We start from the raw sequence: 26,808 nt of genomic DNA, 5'->3' as shown, positions 1-26,808 counted from the left end.
ACTGGAAGAGGAGCAACTGGGACAGAATCCGGTGCTCTGACCGGGACTAGAACCCTGACCAGGACTAGAACCCTGACCGGGACTAGAACCCGGGGTACTGGCACCGCAGGCGGAGGATTAGCCTATTGAGCCACGGCACTGGCCCCTACATAGAATTCTTAACAACACTTAACTAGAATGAGCCTTAAATGCCTTCCATTATTAAAAACAAAAAGATGAACAAAGTCCCCCAAGCACAAGGTGTTTTTGTCTACCTCATGCCTCTCCAAGAATGCATGCTTTGGCATCACAAATTCACACAGGCCAGCACAAGAGAGGACTTTAAAAAGTTCGTGGAAAATGAAATTAAAAGATGGGTTTATTTTGGTGTAAAAGAATTTTAAAACCCAGCACACAAAGGTCTTCAAAAGTCCATAGAAAATGTATATTACAGGAAAAAAACTACTCAGGGATTTCAAAATCTTTTTGCATCACAACAAATTTACCTTTTAACTCCATTTTCCAAAAACTTTTTTTTAAAGATTTTATTTATTTATTTGAGAGGTACAGTTATAGACAGAGAGGGAGACAGAGAGAAAGGTCTTCCATCTGGTGGTTCACTCCCCAGATGGCCACAACGGCTGGAGCTGGGCCAATCCCAAGCCAGGAGTCAAGAGTTTCTTCTGGGTCTCCCATGCGGGTGCAGGGCGCAAGCACTTGGGCCATCCCCCACTCCTTTCCCAGGCCACAGCAGAGAGCTGTATTGAAAGAGGAGCAGCCAGGACTATAACCAGTGCCTATATGGGAGGCCAGCACCACAGGGACAGGCTCAGCCCACTATGCCACAGCACCGGCCCCTCCATGAACTTTCTCAAGTATTTTTGTATTTGAAAACTGGAACCCAGAAGGCTAAAATAACATTTGGAACTTCAACTACCAAAAAGACGGGCTGGGGAGGGGTGGGTATTGTAGCACCGTGGGTAAAGCTGCCACCTGCAATGCCAGCAACCCATATGGAGGCTGCCGGTTCATGTCCCAGCTGTTCCACTTTCAATCCATCTTCCAGTTAATGGGCCTGAGAAAGCAGCAGAAGATGGCCCAAGTCTTGAGCCCCTGCCTCCCATGTTGGAGACCCAGATGAAGTTCCTGGTTTCAGCCAGGCCCAGCTCTGGCTGTTGTAGCTGTTTGGGAGAGTGAACCAATGAATGAAAGAGCTCTCTCTCTCTCTCTCTCTCTCTCTCTCTCCCTCTCTCTCTCTCTCCCCCTCTTTATAACACTTTCAAATTAATTAATTAAAAGCTAGAAAAGAAAGAAAGATGCAAGGCTTGGTTCAGAATCTAGATCCACGGGCCCCTACCCATTATTGGTTTCCACCACACTGCTCCTCCCCTTCTGGTCCCTGGGTTGTAATGAAATTTGAATGGAATTTGACTTTCAAGTCTTCACTCAAATACCACCTGCTCAGTGAGACCTACCCTGCCCCTTCTGCTCAAAACTGTGGCTCCTACCCCTAATAATACGTGCAGTCTCACTTATCCTGCTGTGACTTTTCTCCCTACTTCTGAAGGAGAAAAAATATGTACTACTGCACTGTGTTCCCTGGCATTCCCACGTGGAAGCCTCCAACTTCCAAAGTGAATATACCTGTGTTTGGGACTCTGAAGAAGAAATTAAGGAAAAACGAGATGGAGCCATAATGTTACTGGTTCCTTATAAGGAAGGAGGGAAGGAGGAAAGGAGAGAGGGAGAGAAAGAGAGAGGGAGAGAAAGAGAGAGAGAGCAGGATGTTCACACACTGCCGAAAGGCCATGTGCGGGCACAGTGAGAAGGCAGCCATCTATCTGTAAGCTGGGAAGAGGGGCCTCAGGAGAAACCAAATCTGCTGACACCTTGATCTGGGCTTCCAGCCTCCAAATGTGAGAAATAGACTGCTGTGGGTGAAGCCACCCAGCCTCTGGTATTCTGTTACCCCAGCAGACTAATCATATACTACATAGTTTTAAAGCTTATTGTATGAACTATTCATGGTCTGTTCATTCAACTCCAGGGCAGGTTCCACAAAGCCAGTGATCTTTGTTTTTACACAGCTGTGTCTGGGGTGTCTAGAACAGTGCCTGCCACATGGTTGGTGTTCAATCTACACATCTATTCACCGAATAAAGTGCACCGACTCCAAATCGGTGACATCTCCTAGTGTTCCATTTTATTACCTGTGATCCACAAAAACCACAAACTCCAAAACATCCCACCCAAAGCAACAGAGGTGCTTTCCCAGGTCTAATCACAGGATTGGGGATGAAACTCGAGATAAAGTTGTCTAGCCCAGAGTTAGCTTACTTGACCTCTAGCACTACGGAGGACATAAGAGAGGAAAGGCTTAAAACCTAGCTCCTTGAGGACAATGCCATGGGAATGTGAACCCAATGGAACAATGATGGTCTCTACCACAGTCTTCTAATATGCACTTGCAGCCTCTGCCAGGGAAGGCGGCCCTCAGACGACTGCACCTTGCACACGTCTCAACCCTTCGTACCTTTCACCCAGTTCCTGGGAGTCTGTACTGCTCTCCCTATGCCCTTCTTCCAGAGCCCTGTGTATAATCTTTTCACGAGAGCATCTCTGCTCAGACAGGATAGAGTAATTAAATGATGTGTATTTATTAAGTCTGTGACTTTGACTCTGTGGGAAAGAAAAATCCGAAGTGAACGGTTATATGTTTTTACAATGCTTCGGTGCTGTATCTTATTTGAAAATGCTAAGGTGAAGCTATTAAAGATGTAAGAAACCATTCAGATTCCAGGAGCAAACCCCAGCTTCTAGAGTGGGTAACTGTTAAGCAGGTGCTCTCTGAACATAAAAGGGGTCTCTGGGAGCATTAGTCAGAATACAAACTTACAGCTGACTTATGGAGAAAAAGGTACTTAGCATTGTTAGCACAGCCTGTGTTTAACAGAACCTCAATATGACACTTTAAAAAAAAGGCAGTAGGCAAGCTGTATGTTGCTAGATTATAAGTTTGCGAGGCACTACATACCTGGTTTTCATTCTGACAATATCAAGAACGCCATAAAACTATAATGTGCTGAGAAAATGTAAATACAGCTAATGACATAATAGAAAAACACGCGGGAAACACTTGCCCAAGTTTTAATTTCCCAAACAGCTGGATTTAAATAGAACATGTAACAATAAAAAATTATGAAGGCTAACCTTCTTTTCCATTACCAGAAATATTTACAGAGCAGATAGTATATAAAGGCTGTATTTTGTAATTAATATGACTGAATAATTGCCATCTTCGTAATTATTCTAGTTAAGGAAAAGCCCACATGTACAGACAAAGGTGGAATTAAAGTTGTTTTCTTTTTCGTTGGGGAAACTGCTAAAAGAGGAGCAGCAGCCTGTGACTCACTGCAGTCTCCGCTTTATCCCTACCACTAACACAAAAAGCTGTGTGCACATATGGAACCCAACTCACAGAGTTCCTGCACAGCACCTGCCTTCTCGGCTGCTGGTGTACCTTGAAGCTTCCAGACACTGCACATCCTAAGGCAGTGAGGAAGGCCCACCAGTCAAAAGGCTGTTGTTCCAAGCCCTGTGGGGGCTGAGCACTCTGATTATGAATAATGCATATCCATGAGTACATATACTTGATGGAGTTGGGGTGCTGTTTAAAGGAAACAGGTTGGCTTTTCTGAGGATTTTAAAAAAGGATTCAAGATTCAGGCGAATGTGGAAAAGGAATGGGAAAGCCACTGGGATAAAATGATTCCAGTTTTCCAGTTCTCCTAGACAGGTACTATTAGTGAGCTGGAAAACCTTCTTCCGGCAGGGGGTCATGGCCTCACGAGGAGATTGCTTCTAAGGAGACAAACTTCCCTGAAGACCATCATTGGTTTGAACAACACATTGCAATAGTTGCTCGGGGACTGGAGCCTTCATTTCATCAGACCAAATGGGTTTATTGCCACCCTCACCTTACAGGAGGGGAAACTGAGGCCCTAAGAAGTTAACAGACGGACACCCGCCCTCCCCCAGACACAGCACTAATGCACAGAGATGCTGGCCTCCGGAGCTCCCAGCTGAAAATGCGTCCACGTCCTTCCGTGTCTCCCCAGGAGCCCCTGGCACCTTTCAGAAGGACACTGACTTAAGCAACTCAACCGTGGGCTGTGGCTGGAAAGCCAACGACGCGAAGTGAACTAAACACTGCTAAGGAGACAGAGAAGGGAAGGAAGGGGCCGCCTGTGAGGAAGGGATGCCTCCCTGGAGGAGGGAATCGCGGGCAGATGTGACTACGGGAATGAGAGGAAAAGATCAGACTGCAACACGAATGCTTCTGTTCTGCTGGCTCCCCCGGGTGAAGGAAAATGACACCTTTCCGTGAGATTAATGAGCAGACAGAGCTCTCTTTCAGTTTGGAGTCTGGCAATTTTATGAGTGCTGAACTGCCCCCATGAAAAACAAGGCCACTGAGAATTTTATTTACGACTTTACCCTAAACCAGAGCCAGGCTCCTGGACCTGGAAGGGACCACATACCAACGGTTTTCAAATAGCGTTCCAAGGAACCCTAGTCTAGGCTGCTGGGGTTCCAACAAATGTTTGTTTCAAATTTCAAGTTTTTAAAATTATGCTCGAATTAAATTAAAATTGACTGTTAAATATGCATCCTCACTTGTTACATATAAAATGTCAGCTCACCGGAGACCATAGTGCGTTAACTTAGTTTGCTAAGTTAGCTCAGTTCTGCTGTCATAGGAGGGGTCCAGTTCTAGCGATATGTCTTTAAGAGAACAAGTGTTTGCCTTCGCATGGACAGTCCACTCAGGCCTGTGCATGTGTGTCCGTGTAAAACTGGACCGTTGTAGAATAACTGAGGGTCTGTACGTATGCCCTAAGTCAGGACTTCAACTTCAACACCGGCACCGTTCTGACCGGGTAGTTTGCAGTCTTGCACACTGTAGGATGTTTCGCTGCATCCCTGGTCTTTACTTCCCAGATGCCAGCAGCTCCTCCCAGTTGTGAAAACAAAACAAAACAAAAAATTGCTGCAGACAGTGCCAACTGTCTCCTGGGCATAACTGCCTTAAATTCAATGCCAGGGCAGTGCAAGTGTATCTGCTTGGGTAGAGCGTCCAGCTGTAGCTGACAGACAGACAGGCACTTGTGCATACACAGAAGTATCTGGATCTATCATTTCCTGAGCCCACAGCACCAGCCAGGAAATACCAAGTGTTTACCTGGATTAGTTTATCTCATGCTTACAATGACCCTTTGAGGTAGGTCCTAATATTATCCCCAGTTGGCAACTCTGAAATCCAGAGAGATTAAACACATGTGCCCACTTTCTAACAGCTAACTGAGTCATAACCAAGTAGTTGATCCAGAATTATAGATGGCTTTAGGGCTTGGTCTAAGTTTTGGATGCTTCTGGTCTGCCATTTGTTATATGGAATGAGGACAGTTGCTAAATGCTGTCAATTTCGAAGCAGAAATTTTATATTATTATCCTCTTCTTTCAAGAATCTGAATAAATTAAAGGGATCCTGAGATTACAAGACGACTTGCTAAAAATCTGTTCCCATTTGCCACAACTTCTCTGTGAGCAACAGTAGTTCCTGGAACTGCAATTAGCAAAATAAATTTAGAAATACTGTACACTAAATGATAACACTGCCATAAAGACCAGACTCCATAACATCAGAGTGTCCCAATGATGTTTATCAAATAACAATTTTTCCTCTAATTGCATGCCTTTTTAAACAAATAAATGTAATCAGTGTGAATTTAAAAAAAACAAAGTTCTATTAAAAACACATCTTTGCTATTTATTGTGACCTCAAGAATCTAATGTATTAATAAACTTCTTACAAAATAATAATAAAAAAAGACTATAGGGCTGGCATTGTGCCACAGCGAGTAAAGTCACCACCTGTGATGCCAGCATTCCATACAGGCAACGGTTGGTGATCCGGCTGCTCCACTTCCGTCCCAGCTCCCTGCTAATGGCTTGGAAAAAGCATCATGTTTGGGCCCCTGCCACCCAGGTGGGAGACCCAGTTGAGGTTCCTGGCTCCTGGCTTCAGCCTGACCCAGCCCTGGCCATTGCAGCCACCTAGGGAGTGAACCAGTGAATGGAATCAGTGAAGGGAAGATCTCTGTCTCTCCCTCTCTCTCTAACTCTGATTTTCAAATAAATCAATAAATCTTTTTTTAAAAGTAAATAAATAGAAAAATTACACTAAAATATATGTTACATGTATTGAATTTGTGATGAAGATTTTGTTTCAAAAAAATGAATTCAGTGTTTAAAGAACAAAGAAAATGAAAACTGTTACTGTTTCCTACTCCCTTATTTTACAATAAGAAAACCCAGGGGGCTCCTTAATGCTGAAACTGGAGTAGGGCCCGTCTCTCCAGCCTACAGGCTGACGCTGCTGTACCCACCAGCCCCTTCGTAAGGAGCACGTTAGGATGTACTAACAGGTTCATAGGGGCCTTGGGATGTTTCACCATTTGATGTACTTTGGGTGAGAAAAAGAAACTGCCTTCTGAAATCATGAGAGGCCAAGATTTAATTAAGTAATTACTGATGAGTATTACTTTTAAATGTTATAAATGTTAAGTATCTTATATTTAAGTGGAATATTTAAAATATTAGCTAAATATTTTAAAATCTTGCCCTTTAATTTGCCTTAAATCGTTTTATAATTAGTGTTTAGTGCAACTGTGGCCATCTCATCTTTCTCACCTGAGAAATACGAAACCCCCCACCTGAGCTAATCCCTGGCCACACTTCAGGACCCATGTACCCAAACCATGACCACACAGGTCCCCAGTGACGGCCGGAGCACAGACACAGGGAGAGGGGATCACCTCTGCAGAAGGTCAAGGGTAACAGCAGCAAGCAGTGCCTCAAGAACTTGACAGTAAATAAAGGAGGCTTTTCTCCATGAACTAAAACCCACACATAATGAGCGCAAGTAATCCGCTTCACAGACAGGCTATTTCCCGTGTCAAAAGCAGAAGGACAAGTCCTGCAAAACCCATCAAGCCCTCAGCCAATGTGAAAAGAAAGCTGCATGCTAAATTCCCACTATTAACGCACCCAGGGAAGGGGATGTATGAGTTGCAATGGAATGGTTTGCATGGAGACCGGAAGAAAGAAAACCTAAAGACTGGAGAAATCTGTTTCCAGTTCTTTTCCAGGAAGTCAGTGACCACCTGCCCCAGATGACAGCTCCTCTTGCCAGTTACACTTGTCATGCCAAATTAATATGGCTGGCTTTCTGGTTTATAGATCAGTGTGCAAATGACTGTTGTCACCATGGCTCACCGGGAGAGTCTGACCAACTCTGGGTGGTGACAGACCATGAAATGGCCATAAAGAGTCTCCCCCGAGTGGTCATCCCTTTGCATCCCGAGGGGAGGGAGATGTCTGCGGAGCTCCACGGTCCAGATGCCGAGACCCCTGGGACAACAGGAGGTGAGGAGACAGAGAAAGGTGAGGATGGCAGCACTGTGCTTGAGAGCAGTGAGGAGATGGTTGCTCAGCGGAAAATGGTCAGCCTGGCAGGGGCATAACCTGATACCAGAGGCGCTGGGGGAAGAGTCCCTCAAGAAATGCTTGGATGGTGAGGAGCTAGGATGGAAAAGGCAGGCGGGAGGGGGCCAGAGGAACAAGTCAGCTAGCAGCAGACTGCAGGCTGCACGTGAAGGAATGGCTCTGAGATGCATTCTGAAGACCCAAAACTTGAAGCAGACTCGTGTCTGAAAGCACATGTGTTAGAAATGATGCCATGGTTGGAAGCCAAGGAAAATAAGCAGTGAGGCAGACGGAGGTCAAAAGACAGTGCACACAACTGAGAAAAAAAAATTAGGTGATAGCTAATTAGGTGGGCGTGAACCAAGCCTTTGCAGTTAGAGCAGAGCCTTCGTTCTGTCTCTTGCAGCTGAGACCTCTGAGCCTCAGCTATCTCATCTCGGAAATAGGTCCAGGTTAGTGACCCTCCAGGGCCACGGCGAGGGTTAAATGAGAACTCCTAGGAAGCAGCTGGCATAGCGCCTGGCTCACTGCAAACACTCCTGATTAATTACAGCTCTAATAATAACAGCACTAGTAGAAGCAGTAACAGTAACAACAGCAGCAGTGAATGGGAGAAGAGATGCTTTTGGGAAGAGAATGACCTGGCTTTGGTTTTACAGAAACAATAGACTCTGATTAATTTCACCCATGGGTCTCCCAAGAGAAAAAATTATTCTGGGGATCGGCCTGGTGCTTAGGATGCAGCTTGGGACACCCGCATCCCATATGGAAGTGCTAGGGTTCAAGTCCCGGCTCCTCTCTCAACTCCAGCTTCCAGCTCCTTGGTGATGGCCCAAGTATCTGAACCCATGCAGCCTACCAGGGAGATCCACATGGAGCTCTTGGCTCTTAATTTTGGCCTGGCCCATTCCTGGCTGTTGTGGGCATTTAGGGAGTGAACCAGTGGATGAAAAATCTGTCTGTGTCTGTCTTTTAAATAAATAAATAAATAAATACATAAAATCATTCCAGTGGCCATTCTGTAACTTGGAGCACTGTATCTAGCACAGCAAGAAAAAGGCGAAGTGGAGACCAGTTGTGATTCTTACCGTTTCTTACCCCAAATCTTGGTTTCTCCACCCATATGCTTGTTACATGATAGCCGAAATGCACAGTACACTACAAAGCTCTACCAACACGTAAGCTGGCCTCCCTGTTACTCCTCTATTTGTACTAATTCCTGAGAAGACCAGAAGTTCTCATACGGCTTCTAAAGATGTCTGTCATACGACCTTCAGACTGGCCCATGCTGGGGATGCAGGCCAACTCTACAACATTCACAAAGAACATAGCCAACGGCCTGTCTGGCTGCTTCTTGGTCCTGTGATGTGAGGTGGAGATGGCATGAGGATGGGAGTACTGGAACCATACTGCCCAGATGAGAATCTCAGCTCTACCACTTCTTGGCTGTGTGAGCTTGGGCACAATTCTTTTTTTTTTTTTTTTTTTGACAGGCAGAGTGGACAGTGAGAGAGAAGAGAGACAGAGAGAAAGGTCTTCCTTTGCCCTTGGTTCACCCTCCAATGGCCGCCACGAGCGGCGCGCTGCGGCCGGTGCACCGCGCCGATCCGATGGCAGGAGCCAGGTATTTATCCTGGTCTCCCATGGGGTGCAGGGCCCAAGTACTTGGGCCATCCTCCACTGCACTCCCTGGCCATAGCAAAGAGCTTGCCTGGAAGAGGGGCAACCGGGACAGAATCCGGCGCCCCGACCGGGACTAGAACCCGGTGTGCCGGCGCCGCAAGGCAGAGGATTAGCCTAGTGAGCCGCGGCGCCGGCCTTGGGCACAATTCTTAAACTCTCTGTTTATTATCTCTTCCTCTGTAAAACGGGATTAGTAATACCACCTACCTAGAGTGGTTATGAGGATCAAAGGACTCAAAAGGCACAGAGCAAAGCACTGCGTAAGGAAAAATAAAATGCAACTAGTATGGACGGCCAAGTCTTCTTCCATGCCAACACCTGTGTGCGTAACTCCAGGCCCCATGTGCTTTTAATCCCACCTGCTCCCTTCCATGACAGCCCCATTCCTGGTTCACTGAGTCACGAGTCTCAACAGACAGGAAAGGGTCACACTCTCCCTCTCGTTATGAATCACCACGTTTCAATAAAATGCAGGATTTCCAAAGGGCATTCAGGCTGCCTCCTGTACAACGCTCCATGCAGCTGCTCACGCGAGGAATTTCAGTCACATGAGTCCCGAGTGCCCAGCAGAGAGAAAGGCAAAACGGGGCCGACCAGAACCAAAGTGAGGATGCAAAGGGAGGTCCTCAAAAATAAACTGAGTGGCAAAAGTACGCCTGCGCGTGGGGAGCAGGACAGGCCCTGGCTGCTGTCACTTAAGCCTCGGGCACGACTGGCACAAGGATGGCACTGAACGTGGAAGGAGGCACACGTGTTAGGACGCTGTACAGAAAGACAATCAGAGGCCGGTGCCGCAGCTCACTAGGCTAATCCTCTGCCTTGCGGCGCCGGCACACAGGGTTCTAGTCCCGGTGTCGGGGCGCCGGATTCTGTCCCGGTTGCCCCTCTTCCAGGCCAGCTCTCTGCTGTGGCCAGGGAGTGCCGTGGAGGATGGCCCAAGTACTTGGGCCCTGCACCCCATGGGAGACCAGGATAAGTACCTGGCTGTTGCCATCGGATCAGCACGGTGCACTGGCCGCAGTGCGCCGGCCGCGGCGGCCATTAGAGGGTGAACCAACGGCAAAAGGAAGACCTTTCTCTCTGTCTCTCTCTCTCACTGTCCACTCTGCCTGTCAAAAAAAAAAAAAAAAAAAAAAAAGACAATCGGAGCCGCCAGGCATGCGGGATGACTTGGGTCAGCAGGCATCCCCTGGCCCCTCCTTCTCCAGCAGCCCAAACAGGAGTAAAACAAGACAGGGAAGCTGCCACGTATGCACCTGCTGTACAGGGCCACTCTAGAAAGTTTGTAGAAAAATGAAATGAAAAGGTAAGTTTGTTATGTTGCAAAAAATGTGAAATCCTTGTATATTTTTTCATAATACCCACTGAACATTTAAGAGCCTTCATTTTAATGGGTTTCCAAAGTGTTTAGTGCCAAAATAAACCTACCTCTTAATTCTGTTTTCCTTGAACTTTTTGAGGTACTCTTGTATTGTAACTTACAGATGTATAAAATTATCTGGGAGCTGGTGCTTGGCATAGTAGGTTAAGCCTCTGCAGTGCCAGCATCCCATGTGTGTGCCAGTTCATGTCTTGGGTGCTTCACTTCCAATCCAGCTACCTACAAATGGCCTAGGAGAGCAGTGGAAGATGGCCCAAGTGCTTGGGCCCCTGCACTCACATGGGAGATCCAGAAGATGCTCCTGGCTCCTGGCTTCAAATAGGCCCAACCCCAGCTGTTGCAGTCATTTGGGAAGTGAACCAGTAGATAGAAGACCTTTTTCTCTGTCTCTCCCTCTCTGTCTGTAATTCTACCTCTCAAATCAATAAATAAAATCTTTGAAAATAAATAAATAAATAAATAAAATTATCTGAAACATATGGAAGTTGCAGAATGAAGGACTATGGACACTTGTAAGTTATGACAGAAACCCATTAACCAATGCCCCTTCATGTATGCATGGAAACTATGGCTATCGGACAGCTGAGCTACTCATCAGTCAGAAACGTGTATCCATTTGTTCACAAACTGTCTCTGAGAAGCTAAAAGTAAATCGTTGCTTTAAAAAGTCCATCTCTCCTAGTTAAAATTATTTTGGTCTCAATTTTATGAAATTAATGTAATGTGGGAGACAGTACAAAAAGTTTCGCCAGTTTCCAAATTAAAAATAGTTGAAATGACTTATATCTTTTATTTTGGAAAAACCAGGGACAAAAAGATATTCCCAGCCAACAAGTGAGGTGCCAAGTTTCCATCAACTGCTTGCTTATAATTTGGAGAGTTAGAATTAAATTTTGTATCTTGAAAAGTGCAGTTTGCAAAAAAGCAGAGGGAGGTGCGGCTGTCACGGGCATCTTTGAATCAGACTTCCAACGAGACTCCCAGCTGCCTGATGCTCCACATTGATTCCTGAGACTTCCTAACTGCCATGAAATTCTCTTGTCATGAGGCCCCACGAGGAAACACACGAGGCTCGAAAAACATGACTCACCCGTGCTTCTCCTTTGGGTCAACCTTGACCTATGGGGAAATGCCTCAGGCCCAGCTCAGACTACCTTGTCCTTTTCCGTGGTCTGGGATAGAAAGCGTGGGAAGAGAAGTGTGCTCCAAACAAACAAACAAAAAAAGCAAAACAACAACCCATAGCTATACTGAAGAAAATAGTACCAGGTACCAAGTTTATATTCCACACCCATGGCCCTTAGTCCTGGCTGCACCTTAGACTTTTGAGAATTTTAAAAGAAAATATCAATGTCCAGAGTATACTCCAGGCCAATTAAATCATAATTTCAGGGCCCTGGCATTTGTAAAAAAAAACTCCCCAGGTAAAGTGTACTGTGTAGGCCGGGTTAAGAACCGCCGCTGGCTGCAGGCGACTACACAGAATCACCAGAACTTCAGCTATGCATGGTCCACCCCCCCTCCACAACACCCCCAGTCACATGACCACTGGATCACTTGCCCTGACCTGTACTGGTCTTCCAGCCTCCAGGAAAGCTCAACGCAAACCCACAGGGCTGAGGCCCTTCAAGGTCTCACCCCAGGGTAGAAAAGCCTGAGTGAGATCTGCAGAAGTCACCTTTCCATCAGCCCAGGAAGCCAGCAGCTGGGGTTGCCCCATACTCGCCTAGGAAATGACGTTCTTCATGGAGGACCCAGGAACGTGAAGCGGAGACCCCGTCTGAAGGACAGAGGAAGGCTGGGCGAAGGGATCTTATTTCACAATCACGGAAGGGGGCACTTCAAAAAATTCCTGGAAAATGCACACTATGAAAAAAACTATCCCTGGGTTTAAAAAAAATGTTTGCACCAAAATAATCTTTTAATTCCATTTTCCAAGAACGTTTTGAAATAGTCTGATCATTGGGAAACCTCCAAACAGATGGAAGGAGGATTTAGAGTGTAATTTTAAAATAGTGTTAATCCATTTATTTGAAAGGTAGAGAGGGACGGAGAAAGACGAGACAGAGAGATCTTCTAATCCACTGGTTCACTCCCCAAATGCCTGCAACAGCTGGGGCTTGGCCAGGCAGAAGCCAGGAGCCTAGAACTCCATCCGGGTCTCCCACATGAACGGCAGGATCCAACACCTTGAGCCATCACCTACTGCCTCCTGGGGTACACATGAGCAGAAAGCTGGAATCCAAAACAGAGTCCAGACTCGATCCTAGATCCTATACCAAACACCAGCCCCTACAGCCAATTTAAAACAGCATTCTACCCAGAGGGCTGTAATCCCGTGGGTTCTGTTCTTTATGCTTGCTTTTAGTCAAAGGAGCAAGAAAGACTCCCCTTACTAATCAGGCAAGAAAGCATCAAGTGTTTTCTCTCTCCCTTTTGGAAATAAGTAGGTGTCTACACGCTTGAATTTGTCACTGTGCTTCAGCTTTGCAGACAGTGATCTGCTGGCACAAAGACTCGCAGACTCGATGCCCACAAACAGCTGCACCCTATAGCACCAGCAGGTGCACGGACAGAGCCCAGCGAAAAAATTCAGTGCTAGAACAATGGTGCCCTTATGACGTCCAGGGAGGAGGCCCGAAGCTAACCATCACTACTCTGCATTTGAGGACAGGAAGAGATAGAAACTCAGCCGCAGCTCCCTGCGGGATCTGGCCTTTTTGTCCCTGAATCAAATCTGCAGACACATCCACGGAGAGCACCCCTGTGAGAGCAGCTATCAATTGTGGGGCCTGGCCAACCAGAGGGTTAGTGGAATCATAATAATAATAAAAAATCCCTCCAGAAAATGCATTCCTTTCCTTTGAACATATCCTCCCCTTCCTCCTGCGGGCGGCACTGCCACAGTCACCAAGTTTACATTTACATCCAAATATGCACACACAAAAAAATTACCGATGCATCCCACTCCCCGGTGACTTTATAACAGGTTGCTAGGTAACAGTGCATACAAGTCAGGTTTCAGGACCTCTAGTAAGCCACCATAAAATAGCTGCATGGGCCTTTTGCATAAATAGTGTGCATTTGTTATCTGTTTTCTTGTGCTGATTGATCAGCCAGGAAATACTCTGCCAAACCAAAAACAACTCCCTATCAATAGTTAACCGGAAAAGAAAAAAAGGAGACCACCATAGAAGGCTCCTGTGCAAGTGCAGGGCCCTTCACCCCAGCCTTGGAACAGGCTTCTTCTCCCCTGGTGGCTCCACTGTGTGCCATACTAGCTCTGAGCAGCTGAAAGCTACTAAGACTGGGGCTGAAGCTAATGGCAGACAGACGCCTGCTGGGGGCACTCAGGCTGCCTGGTTCGAGTGCAGACTCCTCTACTTCCAAGGCAGCTTTCTGTTACTGCACACCCTGGGAGGCAGCAGATCATGACTCAAGTACTTGTATCCCTGCTATCAATATGGTATACCCAGATTGAGTTCTAGGCTCCTGGCTTTGACCTGACCTGGCCCTGGCTGTTGCGGAGACTGTATCAGCAGATGCTAAGAGCTCTCTCTGTGTGTCTCTCTCTGTATGTATGTGTCAGCCTCTCATATACAGTGAAAATAAATAACTTAAAAAAAAAAAGATAAATTTTGGTGCAAAAGCATTTAGAAATCCCCTCATAGTTTTTTCATGATATGCATGTTTTGTGAGTTTTCTGAAGACCCCTCATATATCCTCTGCATTTCTTCCCTTGGGGTGGCCCTGAGCAAAGCCCAGAGGAACCCCTTTGGCTCTCACGTTGGCAGGTAATTCCATCAAGATGGAGTTGGAGACCCCGCAGAGGCAAAATCCTAAAGGGAAATGGGAAACGTGCATTTCTCCCAATGGTTTTAAACAATTTTAATATAAAACTCAGTTTTTAAAATCCCATTTTCCAGAGATTGGGCTGGAAGACAGAGAAGGCAGCAGGGAAGAGGAGCAGAAGTTGGAAGTGTTAGAATTCTTGCAGCCCACTGTTTCCAGCAGGGCTTCCTCAGGGCCCCTGCCCCATTCTCTGCCCCCTTGCTCCTCCACTCGTTTCTGGGACACCTCGTTTTCCAACCATTTGCTCTCCCAACCAGGGTCTCCCACTGCCAAGGGGCAAAGATCTGGGGTGAGGAGGACTTCCCCAAAGACTCACTGAAGTGTCACTGAGCAGAGGGACTTGGGAGTGAAGCTGAACCTCTAATTCACCTGGCAATGACATTTAGTGAAATGCGACACACAGCCCATTTAAAGGAAGGTGGTGACCAATTATTCTCCATTTAAAGGGTATTGTCAATCTCCAAAGCGCTGAAATGGCATTTGGAAATCATCGTGGGGACTGCCATCTTCACTGAAAGACAGAACCAATTCTCAACCGACCTTTCCCCACCCTCTAGATCTCCTTTAAAATTTTAAATCAGACTTTTGAAAGCGTAATGAGTAGCAGCACAATCCCACCCCTGTCTTATTCTAACAGAGTCAGGAGAAACTGTGCCCCTACCCCACTACACCCTGTTCAACAGCACAACTTAAAAGACACTGGGGAGAAAAAAAAAAAAGGCAGAAACCAAGAGACGCATCAGGTATAATTTGACAGTGATGGAAAACAATGCCAATTAATGAGAATAAATTTCTACAGTGTATGCTTCATCTTCTCTACAAAGGGCATGATAGGACAATCGGAAACTAATTTAAAACAATTTTTAAATTCCACTTTACATGAAGGATTTAGAGTAATCAAATTCATAAAGATAGGAAATAAGTACAAAAGAGGTTATGGGGAGATGGAGGCTTATTGTTAATGGTTATAGTTTTGGTTGGGGAGGTTGAAGTTTTGGCAATGGGTCGTGGTAACGGTGGCACAACATTCTCAATGTGCTTAAAGCTTCTGAACCATGCACCTAAAAATAGGGAAAATGGTAAATATCATGGGAGGTACGTTTTACCACAATAAAGAAATCTCTCCACCAAAAAAAAATAAATCCTAAAAAAATTCATAAAGATAATATTTATCATTTGCTCAAATTTTCAAAGTCTGTGATTTCTAGCAGTAGTCTCTGTACATGTGATCCTTAACAATCTTTCAAATTAAGACAGTAAATGACTTGAAAAACACAAAATGAGGTACTTCATGTACAAGTACTTTAGAGAACTCGGTGCGGAAGAGACAAGTTAAACAGGGCTCAAGGTCACACAAGGCAAGTGACACAAACCTGGCTGACCATGTGAACTTCCCCCCATCAGAAGAACCCAAACAGAGGATTAAAAAAACAAAAACAGAAAAACAAAACCAACAATCCCTATTGTCTCCAGACCTAAGTCAGAAAATGCCTACTTCCAAAGCATTGCACAGTAATAATAACAATAATAGTAAAGGGGAAAAAAAAAACATACAACAGAAAACTTAGGCAAGTGCAGACTATTAGAAACAAAGGGACTTGGAAACCAATCTAGTCCTACCAGCTCATTTTACAGATGAGAATATACTGGCAGGGAAAGAGAGAAAGAGCGAGCGAGCGAGAAAGAAGAGAGAGAATGAATACAACCCTATTCAAGTACCTGACAGCTTCATGAGAAAATCAGACGCCATCTTAACAGAGATGTCCTGGCTGAACAATGCTGACGCACTGTTGGCCACATACTCGGAGGGGTCTTTCAGCTTTGTGTGGTTGGCGGGCCTGTCGGCAGGATTCAGGCTAAAGGAGGCGGGCAGGCCGTTCTCTTCCTTGGGTTCCTCCTTCACCAGCAAGGGCGAGACGCCAGCCCCACCCTGGCTAGTCCTCTCTGGAGGGTTAGACGTCATCATGGCCCCCACTAGCTCTGTCCCTCCTCCTTCCCTTTGCTGCCCCAGGCAGGCACTGTCACTGAGGTGGGGAGATCCCTTGACATCTGGGTCTGGGATCTCCTCCTTCACCTTGGCTTCTGTCCTCAGGAAGTGCTGATGGCAACGCATGTGGAGTTTCAGGCTGAAGTGGCGTGAGGAAGTGAAAGGGCAGAGCTGGCACTGAAAGGTCTCTCCCCGGTCCTGGTGCTGATGAACCTGACGGAGAAGCAAGAAGAATGAGCTGGCCACCGCGCGATTCTGGAAAATGCCTTGTTGTACAACACCCCACCTGCGCATCCACACTCTCCTCAATGCCCAGAGAACTGGCCCAGGAAGAAAATGCCCCAAGGAGCGTTTTCTTACTGTGCTCCAGGCCAGGGAGGTCAATCTCTAAATAAAATGGAGGTTCACATGGGGTAGGTTGTCCATGATAGAGCCGTGCCCAGAGCTCGGGACCCTGGTTGCCAACAGGTGTTGTTTTTGGTAGAATCCTCCCAATATTCCAGGCACCCCATTTCCAGCGATGTCTGCAGAGAACACACATTAGAAAGCCACTATGCACCCTTACATAATTACTAATTGGAGGTCAAGAGAGGTAACCAGTGGAGTAATTCTTCTCACAATACTAATACTTCGCATGTAACCAATTATTCTCACCCAGAGAATTAGTTATGTTTTGCAAACATGAATTCAATTTTCAAAACGCTGCTCCTAGGTAATTAAGTAGGTAGAAAATAATATCTCCAGGGTATTCCCAATTCATAGCCAGAGACATGGAGACCCCAGAATAAGTGGCTCGAGCAAAAGAAAGCAAAAGAGGAGAAAAAACAGGGTCTGACCCTCAGCAAATATTCTAGGCAAGAGGAAGCCAGTTTTTCCAAATGTGGCTATAAAATCAAGCTCCGGATTCTGACGTCTACAATGAAAGAATGCAGACTTTTGAATCCAGCTGCAGTCTTGCACACACACGATACCTGTAAAAATTGCGAGAAACTTTGTTCTTCCCGTCTCTACCACATTTAGTGCTTGAAAAAGTGAGGAAATCATTGCATTGGCCTGAGCCAGGCTTTGAGCTGGCAGGTGCTCCTAAGCTTGTAGCTTCCCCATTCATCTCTGCCAATGCGCTGCAGTGTTGACCTGCTACACCCTGCTATTTCAGGATTGGCCCTCCCTTGAGTAGAATCAGCCAGTTGTGTAGTTTTGGGCCAAATCATCTGGGGAGTTGTGTGCTCTGAACAAACAGGCACCTAAGTGATTGGAATTCAGAACCAAAACAAGGCTGACACCTCATCTTTTGGTGGTGACCTGAGCAGGATTTGAACCCAGGTTTCAGGGGTTAAGGGCTCCTTTGCTAATCCATTGCACCACCTGGCCCCTCTGTGCAGAGCTCCTGTCCAAGGGAGCAAGTTTTACTACAGCTGTTTATGCATTCTGAATGCAATCCAAAAGCATTATTCACCAGCCAAAACATACTTTCAAATAATGTGAAGTGACCAACAAAAGCAAAGAAATTAAAAGTTAATGGTGAGATCCTGTCGCTACAGCACCCCACTGTGGCTTTCTGAAAAAAACAACACAAGACATTCTGGGTCCCCCAAAGCGTGAGTTTCCCGACTGACCAGAGCAACCTTAAAATCTTAAATTCAGCTGCAGCAAGGTCTTGCTCCTGAAAAGCCTTCCCTTGTGCCTCGGGCGAGGACTAGGGTTGGGATAACACAGCCATGGTCCCTGGCGGTACATCACCCCTGTCCTTTCTCCACAAAAGGATTTCACTGGGGCTAAGCACTTCTTTGGCTTTCTCACAGAATTGAGAAGATTCCCCTGCCACCTCCTCCATGCAGCTCCCACACAAGCAGTCACCTTGTGGGGGCCTAAGGTCACAGTCTCATGGGACCCTGACAGGTGCTGCCAAAGAATCATGCCCGGGGAACCAGGTGGTAAAGGTCACGAGGCAGGGAGCTTCTGCCGTCCCCAGAGCAGAGCTGTGGGAGATTCCATTTCAGAAGTGTCCTTAGATCTAGTGACCCAGGAGAGGAGCGGCGCTAATCCAGGAACAGCAGCTCGCTCCGGAAACAGCTTCTGGAAAAAGAAAAGGATGGTGCATGGCCCAAGTGCTCACAGGGCAAGGGAGCCCTGGATTACTTGCGAAGAGGCAGAGTGGGCGTCCTTTCCCACCACCTCCTGGCCTTGTTTTATTTAGTGATGGAAAATCAGCAAACGTTGAAAGGAGAGAGAGCATGGCTGGCGTCAGCACTGACAATTTTTATGTGAGCTAAACCTTCCCAAAGGGAACTATACCAGGGTACTCCAAAAAGTTCATGGAAAATGAAATTAAAAGGTAAGTGTATTTTGGCGGGAAAAAAATGAAAACTCCTGCTTGTTTTTTTGCGTAATAAGCACTTCCATGGACTTTTTCGACGTTCTTCCCTCTATCACACTTGGCATTTGAGAGAGGTGTCAGCTCCACCCTCCAGTGGTCCTCTCGCCCCTTCTCCCTCCTGACAGAATCCCTCCCTGTTACATGGTTTCACTCTTTGGAGCCTAACCCTCAAGTCCTTCTCAGTCCACTCATGTGACGTGCTAGTCTACTGCCCAGAAGTCATTCTCTGCAGGCCACATTTAGAGACGCAGGTCCTCTCTGGCCATTTCACACCTACAGTCCCTCTCCTGCGCTGTTCCAACTGGAGGGCTCTCTCCTAGCAGCGGTCCGGGGGCCTGGTCCTTCGGAGCTTGGGGATACATCTACTCCATCCCCGTGAGGCAACCAGGCCAGGCAGGCGTGGACCCTGACAGTTATAGCTCCAGAAATGGCGGACCCCAGACAGCAGACCTGAGCGCCCTGACTCTTGTCCACTTTCTTGCCATCACGTCACCCACGTTCTTTATCTTAGCCATTCTCCTGGCTGTTCAGTTTTCGCTTATGAATTTCACATTTAATTCCTGTATGCTCACTCATCCAGGAAAGTTGTAAAACACTTAATGGAAATCTCAGATAACCCTCAGGAAACCTGGAGGCATTGACAAGCTCTTTCCGCAGTTGGTCATAAAAACATCTGCACAATACATTATGGAGGGGAGGCCGAATTCAAATGTGCACAGTGCAGAGCACGTAGTAGGGACACAGGAGGCACTACTGTTGAACAGACAAGCAGAATGCCAGTTCTCCTAAACGACTCTATATAATCAATAGGGAAGAACATACATCAGAATGACAATGGTTATCTCTGGTTGATGGGACCAAGGGTAAAGTTTATATTCTGTTTTTAGTTTTTCCAAATTCTCAGCACTCAAGAGATATCACAAAAAGAGAAATGCAGTGAGATTTATTTTACAGTACATTAAACCATTTCATCAATTATTTCTAAATATCAACACTAATGAACATTCAGATGTTTTGAGGATGTTTACTATAATAGCTACATTTACTGAGTCTTGTTTCTCTGTGCTGGGCATTGTATTAAGTACAGTATCTCATTTAACTCTTCTAACAACCCAGTGCCACAGATGGTATGATTATTTCCGTTAGTGGAAACAGAGGCTTACAGAGGTGAAATGATTCTTCCAAAGTCCCACAGCTACTAAGTGTGGCACTGAGATTCAACTAAAGTTCTTCTGACCACATAGTTTGATGGTTTAATCTTTGGTTATGTGGCCCCCACCTCTTAGGCAGAATTTGCTTTAGGAAATCTATCCATATCTATAGTCTCCAGTGATTGTAAGCAGAGGCTATCTACATGCAAAACCACAGCCATTAAATTTCTGTACAGACAATGCTTGCTGAAGTTAGCAAAACGAAAACACGTCTAATTAAAATAAAATCGTGAATTCTTTCATCTTAAGAATAAAGCTGACATGTGAAGTGGAGAGCAGGGAAAAAGAAAGCACGCCGTTTGATGACATTAACCTTGTATGAGCCCTTCTCGCACTTCCCTTATCAAAAGCTTGAGTCCTGGCTCAACAGGTTAGGAGACACCATGAGTTTGAATAAAGTAGTAATTTCACACAACTGCTTTATTGTACTGGTTATTGATTTGTTCTGAAAGCATTCTAAGACCCCACGACCCGCAAAGCCCTCACAGCTCTCATCTGTAACACCGTCCAGGCCGCCTGTCTGCATCATCAAGGCACCCAACTCATCTCCCTGCAGTTTCAGGGTCAGTAGTTCCCGCTATTGAAAACCCAGCTTTTTTCCCCATGGGTTTATAAATAGGTTGTTTTAAGTGACCCTGAGCTGAAACCAAGCTTACAAGGTGTCAGGCTAGATGCAAGTTTTCTGCTCACTGAAGCTTTAAATTCCCCAGACCTGATTTCTAAACACAGCTCAGGACATCACAGTAACTTAAACAAGTTTTACTCTTAAAGGCATTTCTTGTGAACCCTCATCCTCCTAATGAAATGCAATTCTGCAGGTTTAAAATATGCATTTTTCCTTTGGGAAGAGGTGAAACAGGATGAGGAGGGTTAAAGTAAAAACGAAGCAGGCTTGGTTAAATCCAACCAACCAGAACTCCTGCTTAAATGGATTCTGAAGATGAAGGGCATGCTTCTCCCAGGAGAAACAGGCAAATGATAGAAAACAAATTACATCATGGATTTAATTTTTGTTCTAATCTTCTAAGTTGTTTCCTAAAGTTGGGAGCAGTTCCATCTGATCACACTTTTGTGGACCTACAGTTCTGAACAGCGATGACCGATCTATTCAGAACGGTTAGACCTGATTTCAAAATCTGCAAACATCTTAATTATGCACATACCCTGTACTTCTTACGGCAGGAAACAACGCATTTTATAAACAGCGCCATCAGCCAAACCACATTTAAAATATCAGTGAAAACCTGATTGTTCCTATCAAGATGTTCAATAATACTTTTTAAAATTAATAAACTCCCATTGAACATCTGCTCACATCATCTTATTTAATACCAACGACAGCTCTTCCAAACGCTACCGTTCCCATTTAATAGATGAGGAAACTGACAGACCAAAGGTCAACTCACCCAAGGCCACTTTGCTGGCAAACTGTGTAGTAAAATTTAAATTTAGACCTATCAAATCCAAAAGCTCATGCGCTTTGGATTTCCTAAGTCTCCTCCTTGAGTTTGAGACTAAGCTTTTAGGATTGAGGGTTAGTGAGGTCTGCTAGAAGACTTCTATTAGACTAAGTTTTTGTCTTAGACTCTGGTCACTGTGCTCCATGACTGTTGCAGGTGCAAGCTCCTCAATGATTCTCAACAGGACACTGAAATCCACGTTCTTGGAGGTGCGGCCAAGGGAAAGGTGGGAATACAAGGGACCAAGCACCAACAGCCTCGCGTGGGAAGGTGAGGCACATGCCCACCGCCAAGCCTCCCCCAGGGCTAAAAGGGGCCTGCGGGTGTCTCCGCATGTTCCCTGAGCCTCTCCAGGAAGGGGAGCGGGCGCGAGAGCCTCCCTTTGGGCGGCAGGCACAGCAGCTCTTCCTGGATTTGGCTTTCTCTGCTTTCTTCCCCAATTCTTCCTGGCAGCGCCCCCAGAAACGCTTGTCAGGCAAGGTCAGGTTAGGCTGCGGCGCCCCTATGGGGAAGGCAGCTCTACACGGAATAATGTTCGTCAGATACTGAAGTTTCCGCTGCCTTTCAGTTCCGGGTTGTTAATACAAGGGCAGCAGTACCTTTAATAGGGGCCCCACGTGAGCGCCCTTCGGTCGCTGGGAATTCCACTTCCCACACTGCGCATGCCCCTGCGCATGCTCCGCCTGTGGCGCCTTCTCTCAGCCGAGACCCCGCCCACACCCGACGGGGGCGCAGGCGCCCTGGCTACACCCGCCTTGCGGGCGAGGCGGGTCCCCAGGTGGCTTACCTTCATGTGGGATTTGAGATTGTCCTTGCGAGCACACCGGAATGGACAGAGCGGACACTGATGGCTTTTTAAACCTGTGTGGATCACCATGTGTCGCTTCCAATAGCTCTTCCTCTTTATGACCAAGCCACATATCGGACACTGGAAAGGCTTCCCGCTTTCTTCTTCGGAGGCTTGGAAGGGGGCGGAAGAGAGGAACATTAGGAAAACAAAAAAGGAATATTGCAGCTGGCCCTAAGTTAACAGGCATCGCCATAAAAAAGCACCAAAAATGATTGGAGGCTCGCTCTTTGCAATTCCAAGATTTTATCCGGGAGAAGTTTCAGGACAGCTTCCCCTCAGGCAGAAATTCACATCCATCTTGCCAAAGGCTTACTTCCAAAGACCATCCCTCACTCTAGAAAGGGACCTCCCCAGAGGGGCTTCCCCTGGCCTGGGCTGGCCGGGCTGGCCGGGCTGGGCACTGCACACAGCCAGACAAGCCTGACTTCAGGAGCTTCCTTTCCTGAGGGGAACTCCCAGACCCGCGTATCTGAGTTCCTCAACTTTATTTCTTGACAAATCAAATGGGACAGGATAACACTCTGCTCTGCACTGAAAACCAAACAGCTGTCATAAACCTCACACCCCGAGCGCCAATGGACACAAATTTTAGGATCCCTCCTGCTGACTTGTTAGCTTGTGGCTTGAGCAGATGCTGCTGCCAATTTAGCCATCAGGGCGGTCTTAAGGTCAAGGTTTGTTACTGTGTTGTTTCTGTCCCTCTGGTTGGCACTAACGGTTTGGGCTGGCTTCTGTGCACTGAAGTGGGCCTCACTGAAATCCTTCCATTTTTCTGGAATGCAAACAAATCAATGCCCTCCTTTAAGGAAAGCTAAGGTCACTGTCTCCTGCAGGATGCCCAAAGGGAAAGAGTCTGGTGTGACGCTGTATCGTAGTACCCATGAACGCCTGCAGTCTGGAGGAACAAAGAATTAAAAGCAAGTAGTGCTAAGGATTTAGACATTCCTTTCTTGGTCCTGAGAAATCAGAAATTGTTTCCAAGCTGGCTAAATAAGCTGTGATACATTCATAACATAAAATATATGAAGCAAGTTTGAAAAATGAACAAAGTCCACAGATGCTGATATGGAAACGTGCCCAAGATATCAGAGTTAGTGGATAAAGCAAGATACAAAACCATGGGCCCAGGGTGATTCTATTTTTGTTTTCTAAAACAACAGAATCAATGGCTGCTAAAAGCATCCAGCGAAAGACTGATCGGGATGGACCAAGCTGACAACACCTGAAACCATTGATGAATCTCATCACTAAAAATGGGACAGTGTGTGCCTTCTGGTATGCCATCAGTGAAATATTCTTATAAAAATTTAATCAAGTCTTTATATAACGAGTAGTTTACTGGATACACAGGTGATCAGAAAAAATGCAAAACACACCAAGGGGATGGAAGCAGCCACATCTAGTATGTGGGAGTTCCCCAGGTCAAATGACCCAGTTTCTTCAACACAAATGGCATTTCAAAACGGGAAGGGATTAGGGATAAAAAAGAGACTTAGGGGATACATGAAACAAATGCAAGGTGTGAAGCTTATTTGGATTCTGTTTAAACAAAACGATAAAAAAATGGAGGAAATACTGATTATAGCCTGGGAATTCCATAACAGCATGATCCTGTTAAATGTGATAAAGGAATTGTCCTTATCTGTTGGAGATATATATAAATATATATTTACAAGCAAACAGATATGGTAACTGGGATTTGCTTTCAAATACTTGAAGGAAAAAAAGGAAGGACTAGGAAGAATGGTATGACCAAATGAAAAATGATACCCTTTTAATTGCAAGGGCATTTTCTGGAAGCATACCCAAGAAACTACTAAGCAGCTGCGGTTAAAGGACTTTGGGTTAAAAAGAAGGAATCAAGAAGAAAACTTGTGTTTTCATTTTATATTCTTCTGCACTATTTGAATTTTGAAACATACAGGTTGCTTTTATAATTGAAGAGGAAATATTCCAAAGTGTATACTTTAAAATCATCTCATTATTTATTTATTGAGCCAATTAAGTTTTTACATGTAAAGGATCACTTAAAAATGGGTGGAACTTGAAAGGTTAGGGCATTCCAAAAATGAAATTCCACTAATACAGGTATATAAGTGATTTGGGCAGCATCACCATCAAGATTCCACTTGGGACGTTCACATCCACTATCAGGTGCCTGGTTTTTAGCTTCCTGCTTATGCGTACCCTGGGAGGCAGCAGGTGATGACTCAAGTATGTGGGTCCCTGCCACCCATGGGGGAAACCCAAATTGAGTTCCTGACTTCTCACCTGACCCAGACCTGGCTGTTGCAGACCTGAGGAATAAAACAGCAGACAGAAGATCTCTCTCTTTCAAATAAATGAAGTGATTTCAGTTAGCCTAACCATGCCACTTGAGAAAGACTCCGCTAGCTAAAAATATACTCTTCAAATCTGCAAAGTCTACTTGTGATCGGCTCTGCCCCAAGTATTTCCTATGGTGATGAGTGGGGGGGAGGGATGGAAACCACACCTTGCAGAGACCTATAAGCAAGCACGTTGGTTTAACCCCCTGTAGCTTTCTTGCACCCTGTTTTGGTTGCCTTCCACTGCTGATCTGGAGCCCAGTTGTGCCTCTCATCTTCTCTCCTTCATTGCCATCTCCTCTGTGATGGTATCTTGGTCACACAAAGACTACATACCGAACAACAGATCTGAGAGAAAGGACTGAGTCGGCTCTGAGAGATTACTGGCATATGCTGGAGGGAGGAGAATGACCATGATGCCTATTTTGGGTGGTTAAGAACAACAAAGTAATCAGTGACACACAAACACTGCCATTGTTCCTCCTCTTGAGGAGGTATTTCTCACTATAGAAACCTGAAGCTGCCTTATTTGATAGAAGAGAAAAGCTAAGATATCCTCCACTTGCCTGAGATCTCATGGCACACTAGGGAGAGCAATAAAATCAACTAATTAACTGGGGTGGGCATTGTGGTTAAGCCACTGCTTGGGACATCGCATCCCATACGGAAGTGCTGGTTGTTCAAGTCCTGGCTGCTCTACTTCCAGCCAGCTTCCTGCAAATGTGCCTGGGAAGGCAGCAGACGATGGACTGAGTACTTCGGTCACTGCCACCCTCAGGAGAGACCCAGATGGAGTTTCAGCTTCCCTGATTCTGTCTGGTCTACACAGCCCCAGCCATTGCCGGCACTTGGGGAACAAACCAGTAGATGGAAGATTCCTCTGTGTGTGTGTGTGTGTGTGTGTGTGTCACTCTGCCTTTTAAAGAAATAAATTTTTAAAATAAAAAATCATTTACTGAATAAAAATGAATATTGCTGATTTCCCCTAGTGCCTTGCCTTGTCTAATGTGACCAGTGTGCCTCCTCTTCTTTGTGATGCCCCCAATCCCCACCCTAATCACTGATTCTGTATTTCATGTTTTTGCAGTACACACATTAGCCCAGGCATATTAGCATATGCTTCTTTAGTGTTAATTAACACCCAGATACACATGAATCATGTACAAATCTGGATGTCCTTGAATTCACTGGGAGAATGATTAGAAATCTCCCAATGAAGAGAGACTAACTGCTGCAAATATGGTCAAATAGCTACACTTCTGTCACTAACAAATTTTAACTGGTCAAGTCAAGAAAAGAAGATAGGAGCCAAGGAGAAAAATAATCAATGGCTTCTCAGATTTGGCCAGTAAACTTCACTGGTCATATTTGTGTTTTTATTGACTCAAGAAAGCATTTCATTATTTCGCCAAGTGTACAGGAGGCTGCTAACGACTTTAGAGCAGGCAGGAAGCAAGGGTATACTCTATTTGTACAAAAACTATTTTCAGGGAACTGACAGCTGTAAATTTCACTCTAATTTAGAGCCTAAGGAAACATGACCACTTCCTCAAAATGAACCACCCTCCTTGAGGCAATACAGATTGGAGCATACAACCGCCTGATAAACATCTTCCCCCAAGTAAATGACTAGCTAGTTAGTATCAGTGCAAACAAAACGAAATTGCACCAAACACTAATAGAGCCAGTGGGATGAAGAGCTGCTACTTTGCTCCTTTGGAGACAACATGTTCTGTTTATGGGTAATAACATTATTGGAATAAAAGAGATCTTGAATGTGCGTAAAATACCTGTCACACAGTGAATGGAAGCTACAGGTAAGCAGTGGCTGTTGCAGCAATAGGAGTGACAATAAACTCTAAACAGACCCTCAGAAGCAGAAAACTCACAGCAGAGCATATGTAAATTGGAACAACTGCATCACATAATAGTTACACAGCTCCAGGCCAGGCCCAACATGGGAGTTTGTCACTGGAGCTAAAGAGAAATGAAGGAGGGCTCCATTGTGCCTGTGATCTGGCTCCGCCTACAGCTCTGATGGCCAAATCAACTGAGCAGGGGAGAGAGAGAGACAGAAAAGATAGAAAGAGTGAAGAATGGAGTGGAAGGGGGAACTGGCTGTGGCAGGGCCTGGAAGGCCTTACCTTTGTGTC

General features: G+C 45.7%; 1 protein-coding gene across 8 annotated transcripts in view; it reads right to left on the bottom strand.

Moving 5' to 3' along the window:
- The window catches only part of ZNF827 (zinc finger protein 827), a 189,329-nt gene that overhangs the window by 117,513 nt on the left and 45,008 nt on the right, over positions 1-26,808 (bottom strand). For all 8 annotated transcript variants that reach the window (XM_051820031.2, XM_051820028.2, XM_051820023.2 and 5 more), the window contains exons 3-4: positions 22,266-22,438; positions 16,163-16,643 (exon numbers count right to left, since the gene is read on the bottom strand). In XM_051820031.2, the coding sequence (XP_051675991.1) occupies positions 16,163-16,643; positions 22,266-22,438 (654 nt within the window). The remainder of the gene's footprint in view (positions 1-16,162; positions 16,644-22,265; positions 22,439-26,808) is intronic.

Source organism: Oryctolagus cuniculus, chromosome 8 (assembly GCF_964237555.1).
Source record: "Oryctolagus cuniculus chromosome 8, mOryCun1.1, whole genome shotgun sequence".
NCBI classification, from domain to species: domain Eukaryota; kingdom Metazoa; phylum Chordata; class Mammalia; order Lagomorpha; family Leporidae; genus Oryctolagus; species Oryctolagus cuniculus.
The sequence above is the reverse complement of the archived record's forward strand: the minus strand, read 5'-3'. Positions and strand labels throughout refer to the sequence as shown.